General features: G+C 35.8%; 1 protein-coding gene and 1 non-coding gene across 2 annotated transcripts; both read right to left on the minus strand.

Annotated features, from left to right (window-relative positions):
• Window positions 1-280: 280 nt before the first annotated feature.
• LOC148870444 (Eukaryotic translation initiation factor 2 subunit 1) lies at window positions 281-11,850 on the minus strand. The gene is made up of 7 exons (XM_088971428.1): window positions 11,083-11,850; window positions 4,589-4,645; window positions 4,400-4,486; window positions 4,151-4,297; window positions 3,944-4,048; window positions 914-1,012; window positions 281-714 (listed from the first exon to the last, which is right to left on the minus strand). The coding sequence occupies exons 1-7, from the start codon at window positions 11,464-11,466 to the stop codon at window positions 559-561; spliced, it is 1,035 nt and encodes a 344-aa protein (XP_088827554.1). The 5' UTR covers window positions 11,467-11,850; the 3' UTR covers window positions 281-558.
• Window positions 11,819-11,900, minus strand: TRNAS-CGA (transfer RNA serine (anticodon CGA)). The gene has a single exon. It is a non-coding gene; the product is annotated as a tRNA-Ser (tRNA).
• Between the last annotated feature and the right edge of the window lie 10,333 nt (window positions 11,901-22,233).

The raw sequence follows: 22,233 nt of genomic DNA on the forward strand, positions 1-22,233 counted from the left end.
CAGAACTCCAATACACCCTTGTAAGGACATGTCGAGAAGCTCCCAAAATGATACGCACCAGCTGATACATGTCTATACTTCGAACATTGTGTATAAATAGCTTATTTAAGTCCTATATTTAGTGATATTAATATTTATTTATAATTTATTAGAATATTTATAACATTTCCATGTGTTTCCATACATATCTTAATTTTTCATCAATATCCATATATATCCAAGGCGTATTTCGATACATCTCCATGTATAGCATTTCTAACCTTGTTTGAAAGGGGGGTAATTGCTATATAAAAGACATGAGCCTTGGAATTTATTTGTCTGTCAAATACTAGCAAAACTGTTTTAGTTATGTTTATGTATTTCTCAAAACAGTAACCTCCAAATTAACTCGGGGAATATTTCAATTCTCAACTAGAAAAAACCTGTTGAAAAAATATAGCTAGATCGGAAAAGGGGTTAATGATACAGAAAATGAAAATCCATTCTATACAACTACTATCAAGATGCCAACGAAAAATTAAACAAAGAAAAAAAAGAATCAATCTATTTGTTGCAATTCTACTCTGTTATCCCAGACGCTGTGTTTTCAAGATCAATTTCTCCCATCCCCGTATCTTCCTCTTCTTCACTGCCTTCATCGCCACTAACTTCTTCATTGTCAAGACGCAATTTAGCCATGTGCTCGGCAAGTAATTTATCCTCACGCTCGCTCACCTACAACAACAGTATACAAGTTTAATCCCATAACATGAAAGAACAAAATTTCGCATGATATAAGCATCTTCAATATTGTATTATGTCCAAATGAAATAAGCCAAGAATTCAATAGTTTTCAAGAAATAAAAAGTAAAAACCACACACATAAACAGCCAAGTATTAAAAGATTCAAGAGAGTGAAGAGATCGGTATTTACAGCTCTAGGTGCTTCCTTCACTACAAGTTTTCCCTTGTGACGCTCTATTTCATCAGTGCAGGCTCTGATTGCATTATTAAGAATTGATATCCCTTGTTCCTGACATCCACAACAGACATGATATGAGATAAGTAGACAACAATGGTGAAGTAAAATAAATAAATAATCATCATATAAGCAACAAGTATAAATGATAACAGCTTTAATTGCACTTTCAGTAATCCTCCAAGGCTACTAGAAAGACACCCTGAGGAACATGTCATACTTTGAGGTGTCATGCAAGTACATGTATTTCATACATGAAATGATAAAAGTGAAATAGGACTCCCACCAAAATAAAAGGCATAGCTCCTTTTGGTAACAGTTCAATCTGGATCAAACCATTTGGAATGTAAATGTTCTATAAGAATTAGATTTGAGACCTAAGATAAAAGGATTTTAGATTAGGGGGGACAAAAATAATGTCCTCCCTTACATACACTATAATGTCCCAAAATAGATAGAAAGATTTAAAAAATGATTGAAGAGGAACAACCAAAGAATAAGGAAAAATGGGAGAGGAGGGGGAGGAGGTCTGTGGCAACTTAGCAACACACTCATAGCGTGTCTGTGAAGAGACAAAACAAGTCCACCGACTATGTATAAATTATGTCTCTTTAGGTTTCAAATATTTAATAACAAAAATTTTGTTAGCATTTACTAAATAGTCACCTGGTAAATTGTTCAAACAAGTCAAGGGTTCACTGACCAAGTTAATGAGTTTTTAGCATTTAATAGGTCTGGGTTGACAAATTGTTTTCTCCTATCTCCTCCAGGCAACAGGCTCAATAGACTGAAAGTCTGGATCAACGGTGGGTTTAAACACTGAAAACAAGACATTCAGAAAGATGCCAGAAGAATTATCTCTGGCCATGGAAAAGAAATGTATTAGCACAAAATTGTCAAAGAAAGAGATCTCAAGGTCGACCCATACTATCATGGACCATGGGTGAAAATGGATCACGCTCCATTTAGAACCCAGACTTTTACACCTCCAGAATGAAGGCTGCAGTATCATATCCTTCATTTCATCAAGAAAACATGGTCTATCCTGGAAACTGGAATGTTCCATAGACCTTCATCTGCTCTTGCCACACCTAGAATATTCACACTCAAATAATCCTTTTCCTCTATCATGGAAAATACCAATGCTAGTCCTTTCTTCCTAAAGAATACTTTGGCTCTCCATTCACAGTCCAGCACTCCAACTAGAGTTTCACTCTGTTTCGAAAGCATGTGACAAACCAATACTTGGACTTATTGCAGAGGAAAAGAATGAGATGATCATACATTTGACCATATGTCTGTTTCAAGTGCCTTGAGGAGAAAAAGTCAACCCTTACCTCCTAACCAGGCAATTTTTCCTTGGACTTGGCAGGGATTGCTATTTCCATAGGACAAACTCCATGGAGCATTGAGGACTTGTTCAATCAATGGAGAGGGCAAAGACTTGGATTTAAGGGTAAAAACTACTAGGAGGTCATTACCCATGTCATGATCGAGTGCACATGAGAAGAAAGAAATAAGAGGATGTTTTAAAACAAAGAACACCCCTTTAGGTTTTAAGAGTTAGGATGCTGTCCATGCTTAGCTCATGGATGCTTCCAACGAAAGGAGTTCAAAGGAATTTCTTACAATGATCTATGAACAAACATATAGAAAATCATTTTATCCTCTCCTATGAACCCTCCTAATAGAGTCCATTCTTCTCCACCAACCACGTATGGGCTTTAGTATGGTGGAAACTCTATCAGGCATGACATTTAGGCCCTTTAGTGGATCCATTAGGGATGCAGATTCCATGGGGGCTCATAAAATGATATAAAACTTCAGGTCTCATCCCTGGCAATTGAGGCCACTCTAAGAATGCAATTGAGTAGTGACAGAAAGTTGGAAGTAGGCCTCAGAGACCAAAGCATTTTTTCAACCAAATTATATAAATTATGGCTTCATTAAATGGAAGACATAAATGGACCCCAAGAGACTTCTATTGCCGATATTCTCACCAGATCCGGGATAGAGAGGACCTTTTTTTATATACAAAGACTAACAATTTTCCTGCCTAGCTTTTAGATAAGGAGTGAGTTGTCTTTTTGTTTATATACTGTGCAGACCAGTACTCTCATGTGCACCATTCTATCTTTTTGTTACTTTTTCCTCAAATTTTAACAGGTACTAAGCTTTGTTAACCTTAGTTTGGGATTGGCTTCTTATATGCTCAGGTTGGTTTGGTTGAAACTCTGGGTCAAACGCCAGACTGTGTTAAAATTTGTGGGTTGGGCTTACATTTTGGAAACATAAATAAGTTATTGGTTTGATGTTAGAGCTTCAGTCAGCATGTCAAAATTCATACTTTTATAAATTAGATTTCTTCATTATGCTTTATAATGATATGCATTTAATATTTTGGCAGTAAATAACAATCAAAGAAGTTTTTACAGTAAAAAAGTAACAACATGAGCAACAACCTCTGAAAGAAATCAATACTCTTTTTGTTCAATTTATCCTGTGGTAGTTGCATTTGCATGATTGTAGGCTGCCCATCCTAGAGTCCACATTTTCCTTTTAGATTTAAACTTAGTTCTAAGTTTTAGCTTCAATCCACTAAAGCGCCCACGCGCCCACTCTCCTACCGAAAAGAACTAGGTTTATTCATTTTATATATATATATATATTATCAAATGTCTATAAGGAACTTAATTGGCAAACACAAGTTCCTTTTCACTTGGGCTCCACCCTTTAATTCAGATAGAACCAGACCACATATTGGAACTTAAGTTCACAAAACACACATGCAAACAAAGCAGGGAAGAACAACAACAAAGAGCTGATCAGGCTACCTACTAAAATGGCATCATAGAAGAAAATCAGTTCTGCATTTGTTTTTGGGCAGCAGAAATTGCATGAATCAAAAGCACACAAAACCATAACAACTGGATTGCAAGGTTTCCACTGACCTTAATGCTAAAAATTAAAGAAGTTTCCACTGACCTTGTCAAGTGTTTGAGTTGTAAGAACATAGAGTGGAGGAGCAACTAGTTTAATCTTCACCGGACAATCAATATTGCCAGCAGCTTCAGCTTTTCGCATGGCCTCCTACAAAATTGAATACAAACATTAAATACAATGTTTAAGGCTCAACAACACATTGGGCAATCTTGGGAAAGAAGTATGACAAAAGATGTGCACAATCAAAACCTTGATGTGCAAAACCCCATCAAACTGAAAACATTTCATTTCAATGTCTGCACGAATCTTCAGTGGTTGAGGAGTCATTCTCCTCCTAATATTTTTTATCAAGGCATCCTTCACCTCATCTGACATAGCAGGCACTACTTTAGTCACCTGTAAGATAAATGAATGGGAAACAAGCTTGAGTATCAACTCAAATAATGGCATCTAAAAACTCAAATAATGGCATCTAAATCTCAAGTATACTTTCATTACCTCCTGGCCATCAGGACCAACTTCTTTAATTTCACGAGTGAGCGAATTTAGAACAGAATCAGGATCAGTCACAATTAGCTTAAATGCCTGCTCAAAGAAGAATATTTAGGCTGCCCAACTTCAATATCATGAGCTAATGATCTCTGAAAATTTAAATAGGTTTATAAAATAAAAGATTTAGGATACAACCTCGAAAGCATGCCCATATTTGCGGTACAATGGCCAGCCAACATGGATATACAGATTCTGTAACAATTAAAGACCAACATTTAGCAAGTGGCGCAGCAGAATAAAATGGATAGAGTCCACAAGCATACCCACAAGTTTTTAGTCATACTACAAAACATAAGGACAAAAAGATATGGTCTGGACTGTTTATGTAAAACAAACATAAAACTTCTTCAATTAGAAGAAAATAAATATCTTGGGATTTCAAAAAATTAGATGCATGGGGCCAAATTATCAAGATTTCTTGGATCCACCCGATAGTAAGAAGAAATTTCATTCCATTTTTTTTTATTCTTGAGCATACACAAACTTCCAGGATGGGATACATGCTGCCAAGAGATAAAGACAAACCTCCTATAATGGCATATTAAGTCAAAAACTGATGTATGCTGCAAAGAAAAAGGAAAGCACTTCCCAAAAATGACAACTTGTATATATCTAGAGAGAAAAAGAGGTAAGGATGCAAGGGGGAGGGAGGAAGGATAGGAGTAAGGATAGAGAGAGATGGACACACTCTCCGAAAATGATATATGGTGCCAATGAAATCCCTTAGAATGAACTTCTACAGCTAGAAAGAAAGCATGCATGGTATGCAAGTATTCACTTCCCAGGATGACCTTTAAATTACTAAAGCATCCAATGATGTCCCTTAGAACCATAACCAAAAAAAAAATTATATGTAGCCAATTCCAACTTTTCCTCAATAAATGAAACAAACACATTAGAAGAAAATTAAAGCTCATCTTACCTCCTAAGTTCACTTGAGGACACAACTCATGGCAATCTTAAAACAGCAGTTCCTTTGTTTATTCATGATGTATTCCTGCATTTTTTTTACTATAATATTCTTTTTTATGCACAATTTGTCTTCCTCGGATCACAAATTAATGCAAATAAGCTCCCTTCCCTGGACTAGCACCCCATCTCTAGTTTAAGGAAGATAAGAACATAAGACTTCTAAATGGGGAAAGCGAAAATGTCATGGTGCTGAGGAATAATGGTTGTATTATTGTAATAGAGTTAAGAGAAAATGGAAGATTTAAAAAAGAGGAAATGAGTTTTGAAGGTATTCCAGTACTGGAGAAATCCAGTTGCTGCTGCAACTTTTAGCAATGCAAGTTGCGATTGTTAACAATACCACTGCCAAACAGCATGAAGGGAGAGAGTCAAGAATAAGAGAAAAAACAATTGAGGAATTACAGTATAACTAGCTTTAATGGGAAAACATAAGCAAAACATAGAATTATGGAAGAAAAAAATAAAGAGAAAGAAAGATTGAGAATAAGATCTACAAAGGTATCAAACCGATAAAATGAACAACTTTAATTAAATTATTCACACCACAAATTCTCATTAAATTGGGCCTTATCTATAAACTAATAAGATATTGTTAATTCACGTCTCTGGACAAATTAAAAGATACGATTTTAATCACTCTAAAACTAAGATAAGACAAGATAATATGGACCCATCAATATACCCTCCAAGACACACTTAAAATAGAGAAACAAATAAGGCCTTAATCCAAAACTAATTAGAAGACAATACGACAACAAAAATCCTAAAACTAATAAGACTACTGAATTCAATTAACTCAAATAAAGTAATTCCCAAATCCCAACATAGAATTATACATTTATATTTTGTCCAAAGGTCATTTAACTAATATCTGAATATCATAATCATGAGATTCTCGGTAGGCAATCCTTCCCTCTTTTGTTAATGAAAAGTTAACTTTTCTCAAAAAAAAAAAAAATCAATTGGCCTTTCTGCAAATAAGATATTTCCTTGCATATATGTTTATTCTAAATATGTCCTACCAATCAATCCAACTCAACTCAAAACTCTATTAAAACTCCCGGTACCCTCTCTCTGTGCAAAGTGTAAGCTGTTTAGTCAGAGATGGAGGAAATGAAATGCAGTAGCTTTTTTTTTTTTTGAGAAAATTTAACCAAGATTTTTTGAGAATAAATGGGGAGGGGGAGCCCTACAAGTGACAAAGGAGGAAGCTTGTTGCTATACAGATGCTCCAAATACACACCAAATTTAGCTAGGCCATCTGCAGTATGATTATATTCCATAGGAATCCAAACTAAGTTAACATTCAATCCATCCAAAGAATCCCAAGCTTCGGTCAGATAGTGATAAAGTCTCCAAGGGCCCCCTTTTTTGTCTCTTAACCATTTTATTGTATTTGCTGAATCACCTGCAATGATCAAATTCTGAATATCCAAATTCTTAATTATCTTGATTCCGGTGAGAGTATCCATCACTTCAACCTTTGTGGAGTCAGCCCAACTGATTGGGCCACTAAAATTCCAGTAGATATTGCCCCTTTCGTCGTAAAAATTAAGGGTCATCACACCTTCACTAATGGAAACGAGATGCCTCAAGGGAGTTTGTTGAGGATGAGGCAGAAACAGAAAGGGGTGAATATTTCTAATAATATCATTGATTGAAAGTCCTTTAAATAGATCTGAATTCACCGATCAAAGGATGCAAAGATAGGTAATATCTAAGATTAACTCCTCCAAGGTTCTGCTTTTATTGTCAAAGATACAAGTGTTTCTTTCATCCCAAACGCCCCACATTACTGCATGAGGCACTGATTGCCAAAAAACTTTACCCCCTTTGCTAAGCCCTATTCCTTGCCATTGATTCAAGTTGTCCATAATGTGTTTTGGAAAAGCCCAGTTGTACCCTGCCATATTCAAGAAATGGGACCATATCATTTAAGTGAAGTGGTGGGTGTCGAATCCAACCAAAGATAAATGTCCTACTCAATTTAAATATTTGTATATAGTGATGAGCAAGGTCGTCTCCACAGGGATTGGGTGGATTTATTTCCAAGTATACGAAGTAGGGGGTTGTTAAATTAAGGAAAATAAGATGAAATAAAAGAAAATAACAAAAAGCAAGGATCAAATCGATGGGAGATAGCTTCCGGTTGAAGGGACAAGTTCAGCTTTGATTCTTATCATTGATCATCGATGCAAAGATAAATTCATATGTTTACGAATAAATTGGTTATAACCATTAATAAGCTCTAACAGTCAGCCTCTACTCGTATTATTCGACAACGAAAACAAGCTCTTTGATTGATTCTCTTATTAATAGAACTCTTAGGATTTAATCTATTAATAGCATTAAGAGGGGAGAGACCCAATTCTGGTCAACGATCTCACAAGCTCGGACCGTTTAAACCAGATCATACATTTTCCTAACATAGATCGAAAACTCTTTTACAATCAATTTATGTTAGTTAACACCATGATCAAACCAACCAATCATATACGAAACTGGAGGTTCAATCGGCCATAGATTATTCTCATTGAATGAGCAAGGGCACCTTCTTGCTTAATCAATAAAAATAATCTTCACAGTTAATTGCAGAAAACATATGAATACCCATAAACAATGAACTGAAATAAAAATCAATTAGATCTCACAATGTTTATAGAGTCAAAGTTTCCCTAACTCTTCAACCATAAATTAAAACCTTACAGACACTTCATGATGAAATCACAACTTCCAGGTGAGAGTGGGTGAACTCTGCTTCCTCCCCCTTGGTTATTGATTGCTCTTCTTGAAGGCTGAAGCTCCCTTCAAGGATTTGATAGTGCCTTAGGTGCTAGTCCGCCCCCCTTATATAGACTTAGGAGGGAGCTGTCTCCTGCTCCTCTTAGGAGTTCTTTCTCCATTGAGAGTTTAGTTCTCTAATAGATAATGCCTAAATTAGATCTAATATACTCCTATCTCTTAACTGGAATCTTAATCTCTCTTATCTTTCTAGAAATACAGTAGAAAGTTAAATCTGATAGGACTCTTTGATAATTCTTATTCTTGCATGTTAAATTCGTATTGGGCTTCCTCAACGATTTGGGCCGCTGCAAGGCTTCTCTGTGAGCTGGGCTTCTGCTGCGAACTGGGCTTCTCTACGAGTTGCTTAGACTTCGGGCCCGATTTTGACCTCGATGCATTCCGAATCTATCAAAACTCAAAACACAAAAGTTGTAGAGTTTTTCCTTATCTTTCCAATGCATCTTGAATCATCTCAATCGGAGTCCGGATGGGAGAGTTATGCCCAAATTACCACGCGGCACCGAAATTGCTCAAAATTACCCGATTAGCCTTATTTTTCACCTAATGCCTTCTTTCGTGCCCTAAATCAAAGTACAAGAATAGTGAGTCCAATTAGGCACTAAATAAGTATAAAAGTCTGAATATTAAGGGATAAAAATATGATAATTTTCATTCCCATCATGAAGCTGCAATGAAGAAGGATGTGATCTACAGATTCACCCTCGCTGAGACATAAAATACAAACATGAGGAGAAATGAAGCGTCTTCCCAAAAACTTTTTCTGAAGGAGATCACAAGTATTAACTTTCTGGAGACAGGCTTCCCATACAAAGAAGCAAACTCTTGAGAGGATGTGGCTGCACCAAATTTTCTTGTAAGGAAAAGAGGGATGTTGATCTTCAGCGGTCAAAGCCTTGAACATTGACTTAGAAGAGAATTCGCCATTTGGGTGAAGGGTCCATATTCGGGTGTTAGAATGAGAAGGGGATATATAGGCATCTTTGAGGGTTTGGATTAAAGCTATTAAATCAGAAATCTCTGAGTCCCTTAGGGGTCTTCTGAGGTGGAGGTTTAAAGAATTCTCGGTGGACTGGTTTGGGAGGCAATCAAAAATAGAGGCTTCTTGGACAAGGGTGAGGTTAAACAGCCTAGGGAAAGAGGCATCCAGGGTAGATTCCCCCCACCAAAGATCTTTCTAGAATTTAATTTTAGAACCATTTCCCACTTTATACCTTATAAAAAGAAAGAAAGAAGTATGAATGGAACATATACCTTTCCAAGGATTAATGGCCTTTATCCTGCTCAAATGGAGATTGCTACCCCACCCGTTTGTATTTCGTCCATATTTACTTGAGATGACAGCAGTCCAAAAAGCATTAGGTTCTTTCAGAAATCTCCAGAGCCATTTGCCTAGAAGAGAGGAATTTTTCTCTTTAAGTTGTCCAATACCCAAACCACCTTCCTCTTTTGGTCTGCATACTTGTTTCCAGCTGACTAAATGGTTTCTCTTATCTCCACCACCTTCCCAAAAAAATTCCTTTGAAGCTTCTCAATATGATTTCTGACTTTGGTCGGAATCTGGAAGACAGAGAGAAAGTAGACCGGAAGATTTGATAAGGAGGCCTTTAAGAGAGTAAGCCTAACCCTTTGGAGAGAGAACACTTTTTCCAAGTCACTAGTTTCTTCTCGCATTTCTCCAACACAGGACTCCAAAAGTTGAGGGATTTTGGATTCCCACCAAGAGGCATCCCAAGGTAGGTAATGGGGAGATTCTCCACTTTGCACCCCAATAACGCTTTGAAATTTTCTAGAAGATCCACTTCCACTGAGTTGATAGCCACAATACTGCTTTTGCAGAAATTAACTCTCATACCAATGAGAATACAATTAACTCAAATAAAGTAATTCTCCAAGGCAAAAAGAAAACCCCCTTTTTTCTCTTCTATGTTACAAATGAATTATACAAGAAATGTATGAGGTAAGGATTAAAAGAGTCTCTAAAGTCTAAACAAAATAAAAATAACCTAAAGTTGCCTACCTTATCTCCAATAACAGCCCAGGTCTCTCATTATAGACCATCCAGTTTATAAGGCTTTTCAGAAAGCCATCACATGAAGAAATGGTCCCCAAGGTTCTCAGAGAGACAAAACAGACGAAATAGGTTTCCTGGTTCTCATGTCACATTGATTCAAATGAACATGAGAAAGAAGTAGGGTCCTTAGTTTGGACGGCCTGATCAAGAAAACCATATCATGTCATGTAGTTATAATCACTCGTTGTGTGCTCTTGTTCAACTGATAAAGATATGAAGATGGTTTAACAAATAAAAGCTAGGATGTGGCAGGTAAACGAGAGATACCACTCTTATAGCAGCTAATTTTGGATTTGACAGCTAACTGCAGGCTTAGAAGGACATGAAAAAATGGTACTTAGGCATGCAGAGCAAGACGAAGAGGTCCATATGAAGGACGAAAAAGTTAAGAATTTCTGCCAAGCACTCTTCGAATCTGAAAGATATAGCTCTGCATCTGTATCAATTAGGGAAGAATGGGCAATGTGCCTAATATATATTTTGGCAATAATTACCATCTAACAGCTAAGATTCCTTATGCGAAGTACACTAGAGCACCGGTTAAAAAAAACAAGTAAACTTGTTACACTAAAAAGAATTGTTTACGAATTAATTAAATCAACTCGACCGAATTGAGCTTCTACTTGAATCTAACAGAATGAGAGCTTCTAAAACTTGAACTAGCTTTCAAATCTAAAAGAAGCATAGCCATCGAAAGGCCGGAATTGAGCTTCAGGATTTGAAACCTTATCCTAACACAAATATCGCAGATATAAGGGTAAAAGAGCATGGATCCATGTACCTCTAAATCAAGTTGCATCATCTCTGCAACATGGCGCATGATGGAATGAACAAGTTTACTCTTGTTATACCTCTCCTCGCATGCCTGAATATCTTCCTCCGACACCCTTCTCTTGCTGAGATCAATATAACCTTTCTCCTTATCAACCCTAAGAACCATAGCCGGCTCTTGTCGTCCTACCTTTATCAAACTGCTCACACTGCGAATCCGACGACGAGAGAGTTCCGAGAACAAAATCATACCCTCTATGTTATTGTACTCAAGAAGAGAAACATAAGCTCCCATATCGGCAATGTTCTTCACTTGAATCATTACCGCCATGTCAACTTCTGGGTACTTCGCTTCGTACATCCGGCAGTCTAAGTTCGGCACATTCGTCGCCATGTCTGAGGAACTAAGCTAGGTTTTCTAGGATTCTAGAAATTCTTGATTTCTGAGAGCAAACACAAAACTAGGGTTTTCGCCTAGAACAAGAATTCAAGGTTTTCTTCTATACGATGTGATGGTTGAAACCTTTAGGCTGGGACTTGAATAAAGCAAAGCTGTGAGCGTCTACGCACTGGTCTGAGAGCTGGAGTCCTACGTGTTTTACGGCCTAGGTGAGAATTATACAAAGACGATTAGACGAAAGATGTTTTTTCTATTTTGTGAGTTGGTATCATCCTCCCATCCATCGGCAACTAAAGTAAGGGTTATCCTCCAGATTACGCGCCAAAATAAATACGTGGAAATAAAACGTCGACAGCAGGATTCGAACCTGCGCAGGCCAAGCCCAACAGATTTCGAGTCTGTCTCCTTAACCACTCGGACATATCGACATAGTCCCTCGAAGCTTTTACCTAAATAATCTGTGATTTGCTAACAACACCTAGGAATCCAAATCATCATGAATTCGTGATTGAACGGCCACCTTTCAACCATTCCCACCTTTTGATTGCCTTGGTAGAATTGGTTGATATAAATTAATGAACTAGCGGGTATCCGTGCAATGTACAACAAAACAAAATGCAATTTTTGATAAATTATTGTAATTTATTTAGGTTCATATTATTTGATAATTTGAATTAACTATCATCCTAAGTTCTACTAATTTCCGGAATGTAATGGTTATTTTTACAAAGTTATACTAATTTCATCTATTTTATCATATTTTATGGAAATTAATGGTTATTTTCCCTAAGTTCTACTAATTTTTATTATATAATAAATTATGATAATTCTTGGAAAATATAATATTTTATATAAATTAGTGGTTATTTTTGGCTAAGTTCTACTAATTTCTGGTAATTTGTATTATACTAATTTATGAGAATTCTTGGTCAATATATACTTATTTTTTATACTTTTTTATAAGATAGTTTATTGGTTGATTAGTGGAAATTAGTTCTATTATATAATTTCTACTAACTTCTATTATATACTAATTTTTTGGTAAATATATTCTAATGTATTATATGATAGTTTATTGGTAAATTCTAGTAATTTATCAATTTTATTGAATTTAGTGGCTAATTTTTTGGACATTTCTACTAATTTATGATCATTTTTGGCAAATTATTTTAATGTATTTAGAATTATATTATTTGATAATTTCAAGTAATTATCATCCTAAAGTCTACTAATTTGTGATAATTTCTTTTGATTTATTTTTAGTAATTTTTGTATAAATATTGGTAATTTATGTCTAATAATGGTAATTTCTTTTAATTGATAATCTTTATAGTTATTTTACAATTGTTATTGTTACATTATTTGACAATTTTAGGTATAACAGTTATTAAATTTCAAAAAAAAAATCAAATAGCAATATTTTTAACTTACAATATGTAACAATCTTCAAAGCACAAAATATATAGATGTAAATCAAAGCAATTCAAGGTTCAAATATTGGCCCATATTGGCCGAAATGTATCATGTCGATGGCTTCCTAATACACCCCTACATGGGTTGTATTGGGTCAGCCACTAGTTCAAAGGGTAGCTAGGCCTTAAATTGGCCCCTCTAAACCGATTTCGAAAAAAAATAAGTAAAACATAAAAAAAAGGCACCAACACAGGGCGTACTGGCCCGTGTTGATATTTAGAACCTTGAAACAATTAATTTAGTGAAATGCAAATAGCATTTTTAACTAACATTATATAACAACCTTCAAAGCACAAAACCCAAAAATTTAAACCAAAGAAATTCAATAAGCAAAAAGACAAACATTATTTTAATATTTAATAAATAACAGCATTTATCAATTATAGTAAGTAATTATAATATTTTATTAAATAATTAGTAATTATAGTTTTAATAATATTATTTAATTATTTTTAATATAATAGTAATTATTAAATTTATGATTAGGATTTATTAACAATATTCATTAAATTAATAATTACCAAAATTAAATTAAATTAATATTATTTATCAGTAATAGTCAATAATTATAATCTTTTATTAAATAATCAATAACAATATTTTTAATAACATTTTTAATTATTTTTAGTATAACAATAATTACTAAATTTATTAATAGTATTTATAATTTTAATTTAAAGTAAAATTAAAGTAAATATCTATTTATTAACAATATTTATAATAACAGTAATTATTAATTATAATCACTAATTATATATTTATTAAATTATTGTAATAATCAGTATTTATTAAAATCGAATTAAAATAAATAGATAATAGTATTTATCTAAACTAGGTTTATAAATAAAATCGGGTTTGGTATTTATAGTCAGTAATAGTTAGTAATTATAATCAGTAATGGTTAGTAATTATAATCGGTAATTAATTTTAATCAATAATTAAATTACTTTCATTTGGCAAAGTTAGTAATTATTTTTGAATCAAAGGTAACTTTTTATTAAATAAGAAACAAACAGAAGTACATGAGAGGATGTATTGAAGCCAAGAGAGGCTTGGCCAGCTTACAAAGGCAAACAACTGTCACTAAACAAGAAATCTCTAGAGACCCCTGATTTTGTTAGGAAATTAGCAACAGAATTTTGCTCCCTAGGAATCTAGACCAACTTCACATTCATAGAGTCTAGGATGTCCCTAGCTTCCACTAAAAAGTGGGCTAATCTCCAAGGCCCTCCTTTATCCTATAACCAAGCTATAACATTTGCAAAATCCCCTTTAATTGTTAAGGAGGATAATCCTAGCTGCTTGGCGAGGCAAATTCCCGTGAGTGCTACCAAAACCTCAGCCTTTGTGGCATCAACCCTCCCAATCGGACCACTATAAGCCCAACAAATATTCCCCCTTTCCCCTCGAATTACACCCCCAATTTAATGGAGATCGAGGTGCTGGCCAAATGGCTTAATCTAATATTCCCAAATATTCTCAAAATCCTTTGCAAGGAATTAATGGTCCAATGACTAGGGCAAGGACAAAGATGATGAAAGAGGCTTTACAAGGCTTAATCATGGAAGTGCATGACAAAGAGGCTATTCTAGAATATTCTAAGACAGTTCTAAAAGTTTCCAAAGCTTCACCAAGGATAATCACTTATCTATATGTGCAAGACGATGTACAAGACTTAGATCTTAAAGAATAAAGCTTGGAATCCATGACATAAGACCAAGGCGCATGGACATGATAAGAAAAGGCCCAATCCGCATGCTAAGATGTATTGATGGGTTTGTTTTTGTCTTGTTTTGTTTTACATGCTATATAAAGCCAAATTTGTTTTCTTAAATTAAAGGGATCATCATTAGATTAGGTGTTTCCTTATAAAATAATGATGTTTACATGCTATATAAAGGCTACAATTATGTAAAACGAGATCATCAATAATATAGAGGTATTTCAGTAGGCTTAGCTTTGCCTTCTTGTGTTCTTGATAGAATAGAATATCTTAACTCATCAAGGGAGTGATCAACCTTTGTGGCATCTTCAAGATTGGATTCTTTAGAGACTTAGTTTCCTTAAGGTTCTAATCTGATCAATTACAATTTTTTTTCTAGTTTCTAAGTGTGCATAACAACTTGATTCAAGAGTTCCTAGAGCAGGTCATCTAGTGGGTTCTTATCACAATTCCTGCTTGACTTGTGGAACCTTGGGTGCTACTATCAAAGTTTAGAATCGTTCCTCCTCCTTCTCTAGGAGCCTATCTTATAGTCCACTCAAAAGTTGGAGAGGAGTGTAGGATTTTCGGTAGGTTTCTCTGGAGATCATTTAGGGAGAGCCCCTTGAACACTTCAAAGTTAATTACCCAAAGATTGTAGAGATGTATGATGTAGGTAGTTAGATCTTCAATATTTCTAGCTTTATTTTCAAAGGTTCTAATGTTCCTTTCTTCCCAAATACCCTATAAGACTGCATAGGTCACTATATTCCAGTAAAGTCATCCTCTTTTTCCAAGCCTTCTGCCTTGCCATTGCAACAAAATGTCCACCACCCTCTCCGGGAACACTCAGTTGTAACCCACTAGGTTTAAGAAGAAGTACCAAACCTTTCTAGTGATCGGGTAGTGGAGAAGGATGTGGTCTGTTGTCTCCCCATCACCAAGACAAAGAGGACAAACATGAGGAGAGATGCATAATCTTCCTTTAAACTTTTTCTACAGCAACTCGCATGTGCTTATTCTCTTTAAACAGGCCTCCCACACAAAGAAAGAGACTCTACGGGGGATGTGTGGTCTCCATACTTTCTTAGTTGGAAAAGGAGGTCTTGGGTCTTCTAACACTAGAGCCTTAAAGGAGGAGTTAGGGGAGAACTTACTGGCGGGGTTAGGTTTCCAAATTCTTTGGTTAGGGGTAGTGGGAGAGATGTAGACCTCATCAAGGGAGTTTAGCAAATTAGCTATATCAACAATTTCTATTTCCCTTAGAGGCCTTCTTAGGTTTAGGTTCCATGTTGTTTCAAAGGGTGAGTGGTTGAGGTTAGAGGCAATCGTGGCTTCTTTGAAAAGGGACAGGTTAAAGATTCTAGGATAGGAGTTAGCGAGGGTGTCCTCCCCTCACCACAAATCAGACTAGAATTTGATTCTATTACCATTCCCCACCTGGTATCTAACAAAAACAAGAAAAATATCATAGATAGAAGTAATACCTTTCCAAGGGTTTGATGCTTTGACTTGGTTCAAGTGGACCTTGCTATCCCAACCATTGGCATGTTTCCCGTACTTGCTCTTGATGATTTTTGTCCACAAAGTTTCCATCTCCAAGGGATATCTCCAAAGTCATTTTTCCAAGAAGGGCCAAGTTCCTTTCTTTAATATGTCCTATTCCCAAACCACCAACTTCCTTTGGCTTACAAACCTACTTCCAGCTTACTAGATGACACTTGTTTTTACCACCCCCTTCCCAAAGGAAATCCCATTGTAGTTTTTCAATCTTGCCTTTTATTTTGCTTGGGGTTCGGAAAACTGACAAATAGTAGGTTGGTAGGTTAGCGAGGGAAGCCTTAATTAGTGTGAGTCTTCCACCTTTTGAAAGAAAGCTTTTCTTCCATGTGGCCAATCTTTTCTCACATTTTTCCACTACCGGGTCCCAAAAACTTTGACTTCTCGGGTTCCCCCCAAGAGGCATTCCCAAATAGATGATAGGGAGCCTCTCCAACTTACACCCCAACAGCTCCCTATACCTCCAATAGAGATTCACCAACATCCAGCCCCACAATGTTGCTTTTAGAATAATTAATTCTGATTCCAATCACCATCTCAAAACTCTTTAGCACACTCTTTAAGATGGAAATGTTCTCTCAATCTGCCTCCAGAAAAAGAATAATGTCATCTGCAAATATTAAGTGAGAAATTGGAACTGCCTCCCTACCTATCTCAAAACCTTTTAGCAAATTTAACTCTCTCGCTTCTTTTATCAAGTAACTCAATACATCCGCCACCAAAGTGAAGAGTAGAGGGCACCCTTGTCTCAAGCCCTTGTTTGCATTAAAGTAACTAGTAGGTTCCCCATTAATCAGGACTGAAAACCAAGCAGAGCTAATACACCCTTTTATCCATCTCATCCACCTTCTCCCGAAACCTCTCAAGCTTAGGATCTCTAACAAGCAATCCCAATCCACTTTGCCATAGGCCTTTTCAAGGTCCAACTTGATTGCTACCCCTGGCTTGCCACTTTGTCTTCTCTCTTCTACACATTCATTGGCCACTAGAATGTTGTTAGTAATTTGTCTTCCTCGCACAAAAGCAAATTGATTGTTTGAAATTAGATCATTCAACACCTCCTTTAGTCTAGTCGCCAAAACTTTTGCTACTATTTTGTATAAACTTCCCACCAAACTGATAAGTTTGAAATCCTTAACTTCTAAGGATCTCTCTTTCTTTGGCACTAGGGTGATGAGTGTTGAGTTGTTACCCTTGTTCATAATGGTTGAAAGGTAGAAGTCTGCAAATACCTCCACTAGATCAAACTTGATTGTATCCCAACAAAGTTGGTAGAAAAGAATAGGGAACCCATCCAGTCTAGGAGCCCTATCACCATCCATCTTAAAAACTGCTTCTTTAATCTCTTGTTCTTCAAAAAGTCTTTCTAGCCACACATTTTTGTCTTCAGACAATCTTGGGCCTTCCTCTCTGTTCAGAGGAGTTATATTACTACCATCCTTTGAGTAGAGCCCTTTGAAAAACTACACGATGACTATTGAAATTTCTTCCTTGTCTTCTACCTTTCTATGCCCCATCCTCAGTTTTGAGATGTAATTCTTTTTTCTTCTCCCTGAAGCATAGCTATGGAAGAACTTTGAGTTATTATCTCCCTCCTTCAACCATCTCACTCAAGACCTTTGTCTCCAATAGATTTCCTCCCTTAATATAATTTTCTCCCACTCCCTTCTAATAACTTCTCTTCAACTTCTACCTTTTGCATTCAAATTCCTTGTTTGCTCTCTTTGATCCAAATCATCAATCTCTTGAAGTGAGTAATTATAATTGATAATTAATTATAATCAATAATTAAATTACTTCCATTTAGTGAAAGGTGTGATCTCCCATTTTATATTAATATATATATATATATATATATATATATATAAGATCAGCCCACGGGCAATTTTTAAATATAAAAAACAAGGATGATATATGATGGAGCGCGATCCGGCTGGTCTTAGCTGTCCGCTGCCTTGCTTTCGAACGAGGTAGCAAGGACCCTGAGACAGGAGAGATGGGAAAGCTCCGGGGGGAACCCGGTGTAGAGGCTCTGAAGCTCAAGTTAGAATCTTTCAAAAGCAAGGTAATACCAGATAGCGCAAAGTTTTTGCATACCTCTCTTATCGGGGGGCAGGGGGCTCTTATAGTCGCTTCGCGTACTCATCCCGAGGCCCTTGTCAGATCGGGTATGATTACTCTGGCGCTTGCCAACTCGGCCGTCGTCCCTTCTGCTGAGACAGAACCATCACTGCCTAACCGTCACTGCCTAACCGTCTAACTGGAAATGGCGACATCAGTGGCGGTGGCAGGTAGCCATTTAGAGTGCTGCTGCCAAAACGTCAGATCCCAAGTCAGTCAGGCGTGGCGCCCTCGGGCACGGAATTCCCTGGTGCCAGGCATGGTACGACTTGTTTGGCTTTGGTGCCTAGAAGATGATGTGAAGTGCTGAGCGAGGCAGTCTTGAGCTCGGAGGTATCCTGAACTGTAACAAGGTGGGTCAGTTCGGCGAAGTGTGTCCCAAGCTGTTACAAGGTGGCAGTTCGGCGAAGTCTACCCCGAGCTGTTACAAGGTGGCAGTTCGGCGAAGTCTACCCCGAGCTGTTATAAGGTGGCATTTCGGCGAAGTCTATCCCGAACTGTTACAAGGCGGTCAGTTCGGCGAAGTCTACCCCGAGCTGTTACAATGCAGTCAGTTCGGCGAAGTCTACCCCGAGCTGTTACAAGGTGACAGTTCGGCGAAGTCTACCCTGAGCTGTTACAAGATGGCAGTTCGGTGAAGTCTATCCCGAGCTATTACAAGGCGGTCAGTTCGGCGAAGTCTACCCCGAGCTGTTACAAGGTGGGTTAATTCGGCGGAGTGTGCCCTTGTTGCCGCCTAGGCTTGACCCCATTTGCCGAGCTGTCGTTCCTGCCACGTGTCTCATAATAAAGAGGTCGGGCCAAATTTTCCTTCATCAATATATATTAAAGAAAAAACTAAAAATTTATTTATAATGATCAGTGAGAGATAAAATAAAATGTCAAGTGAAAGTTAATAGGGTTATCACATGTTAATTATCTATTACTTATCAATTAGATAACTTAATTGCCTATTTTTAATAAGGTTGCAACTTGGGCTGGGTTAGGTTGATGCTCGGGTTAGGGTTAGGGTTGAAATTTATGAACCCGACTTTACTTCGGGTTGGGTTAGGGTTAACACCTCGAGCAACCCGACCCAACCAACCTGAATCTATAGTACATATCATATATAAATATATGTTATATATATTATATAATTATATCATACATTGATTTGTTTAGATGCATGATAGTTGTATAGCCCCCACCACATACTATCATTTATTTCTTTTAAGATAATAGCTTCACTTAATCCTAATTGGAAATACTAAAACTTTAATAACATATTTTATGTTTTTGAATATTTTATTCTTTATTTCCTCTCTGTTGCTTGCCACCAATAGCTTATTGCTTATAAAAGATCTATTATAAGTCATAACTCATACTAAACTATAGTCATTTCAAACACTTCTTTTTTTCTAAATTTTGTATTTAGATAACCAATAAAAATATCAACAAACAAATACTAATAAAACATAAGATTAATATACGTAGTAAAAGTTGAGTTAAGATATTAGATTAATAAGTTCTTCAAGATTAAGAAGGTTGGGTTGGGTTGGAGGTATTTAGTTAGGATTAGGGTTGGGGTTTAGAACTTAGAGTTGGGCTAGGGTTGGCCTCAACTCGACCTAACCCAGCCCGACTTGCAGCCCTAATTTTAACCCATGCAAATGTGAGAAAAGATAGAGGATTTTACTTACATGTGGTTTGCAACTGCAAGGGTTGCTCACAAACTTATGAATATTTATAGATCCACACCAATCTCTTAATGTAATAACTACATAGCAAAAAGAATTTTCTAAGGTTTTTGATTAATTTACAAGAAGTTGAATGAATTACAAAAAGGATAAATGATGCAATCATCTAAATTTAAAATTACAAATCTTAATAAAAATAATTCATCTTCCATAATTAGGAATCATGACGGAAAGAAAGAGTCATAGCTTTGAGGTCGAGATATTTGTTCTTAGATGATTGTGTAGGAGATTTTTTGAGTCACAATCTCATTGTTCGTAAGTCTCTGTTTGGAAAGAGTGCAAATACAAATATGTATAGTACAAATACATGCAAAATAATACAAAATACAAGTTTCTTCACTCTAGATATTTGTATTTGTGCTCCTTCCAAATTGAGGCTAACCTGTAGAGCACTCATCAAATAAGGCCATGTTTGGTTCAATTCTCATTCTTTCTCATTCTTACCCAAGATGAAATTTTAAAATGGAAAAGAATGGGTAAAATAGGTAGAATGAGAAAATATTACTATGAACCAACACTTTTTTTCTAAAAGTGAATTCTTTTTAGACTGTCAAGTGTCCTATGTTGCTCATTTTCATTATTCAAAAAAAAAAAAAGTGTCGATATTCACAAACCGCCAGCTTATGTCTCCAATAGTTGATGTTTATCAATTGGCATAGATGTTTTGTAAAAGTACTTTCGCAAAAATACTTTTATAAAAGTTCTTTCCTAAAAATGCTTTTATACTTTCGTAAAAGTGCTTTCAAAAAAGTACTTTTCTAAAAGTGCTTCCATAAAAGTGCTTTCATAAAAGTACCACCATAAAGTACTGTCGTAAAAGTACTTTCATAAAAGAAATTTCGTAAAAATGCTTTTGTAAAAGTGCTTTTGCAAAAGTACTTCCATAAAAGTGTTTTTAATAAAAGTACTTCCATAAAAGTACTTTCTTAAAAGTGCTTTTATAAAAGTACTTTTGTAAAAGTGCTTTCATAAAAGTACTTCCATAGAAGTGCTTTTATAAAAGTACTTTTGCAAAAGTGCTTTAGTAATGTACATTTATAAGTGTTTTCATAAAAGTACTTCTGTAAAAGTGCTTTCACAAAAGTACTTCCATAAAAGTTCATTTATAAAAGTACTTTCGTAAAAGTACTTCCACAAAAGTGCTTTCCTAAAAGTACTTCCATGAAAGTGCTTTTATAAAAGTACTTTCATAAAAGTGCTTTCATAAAAGTTCTTCCATAAAAGTGCTTTTGTAAAAATGTTTTCATAAAAGTGCTTTCGTAAAAATGTTTTCATGTAAAAGTACTTTTATAAAAGTACTTTCGCAAAAGTAAACAACTAAACATCTATGGTAACAGTTCTATACGTAGAGTTTCCTCAAAGAATGAAATGAACAATATGGGGCATGATTATTTTTCATGTTGCAGGCTAGTCTATTAACAAAGCCTCTGAAAAGTTCAGATTTTGTTTTATTTGGACTATGAAGCTTAGAACAAAGCAATAAAAAGAAATACCCAAATAGAAGCAGTGGTTAAACTGTTCTCTAGGTCCAACTTCTTACATGGATTAAACAACTAAATTTGTAAGAAACATAAACTGAAAGAAACAACTAAAATTACAACTCTCTAATTGGCATGGTTCAACCTACGGACTGAGGTAAGCTATGAATTAAAGATAAGTGCAACAGAATTATGAAGGCTTGAAGATTAAACAAACAGAGCCTTGAAGCATTGTCTTCTTCATAAGGAATATTGGTTTCATGCAAAATTTAAACCTGTTACTCCAGAATGTTATGGCCCATTAAAAGTGAAGAATGTTGCAGGGTGGGAGAAGTAAAAAAGCAATCCCTAAAGCTCAGTTTGGAAGGAGTATAAATGCAAATATGTAGAGTGTAAAACCTTGTATTTTGTATTATTTTATATGTATTTACACTGTACATATTTGTATTTTATATGTATTTACACTGTACATATTTGCAAATACATATAAAATACAAATACATATTTGTATTTTATATGTATTTGTATAAGTGTAAAACTTCTATATGCAAATTTAAACCCTTTGTAAAGTGTCCAATAATCATTGGAATTGGGCCTAGGAACGATGCAAAAAACAGAGGGTTCTCACTGTAAGCACGGCCATGGCGTTGAAGACACTGAGCCCACCAACAGTGAAAGTGATGATGTAAGC

This window comes from Nelumbo lutea, chromosome 2 (genome assembly GCF_056320005.1).
Source record: "Nelumbo lutea isolate HS-2025 chromosome 2, American lotus-T2T, whole genome shotgun sequence".
NCBI lineage: Eukaryota > Viridiplantae > Streptophyta > Magnoliopsida > Proteales > Nelumbonaceae > Nelumbo > Nelumbo lutea.

Bases quoted from the DNA above. Each gene is read 5' to 3' on its own strand.
- LOC148870444 (XM_088971428.1), bottom strand. From the start codon at position 11,466: ATGGCGACGAATGTGCCGAACTTAGACTGCCGGATGTACGAAGCGAAG. The intron at 4,487-4,588 runs GTTGTATCCTAA...TTCTTTGAGCAG, and splicing joins AATATGGGCATGCTTTCGAG to GCATTTAAGCTAATTGTGAC. The intron at 4,049-4,150 runs GTTTTGATTGTG...TCAATTTTGTAG, and splicing joins ATGGGGTTTTGCACATCAAG to GAGGCCATGCGAAAAGCTGA.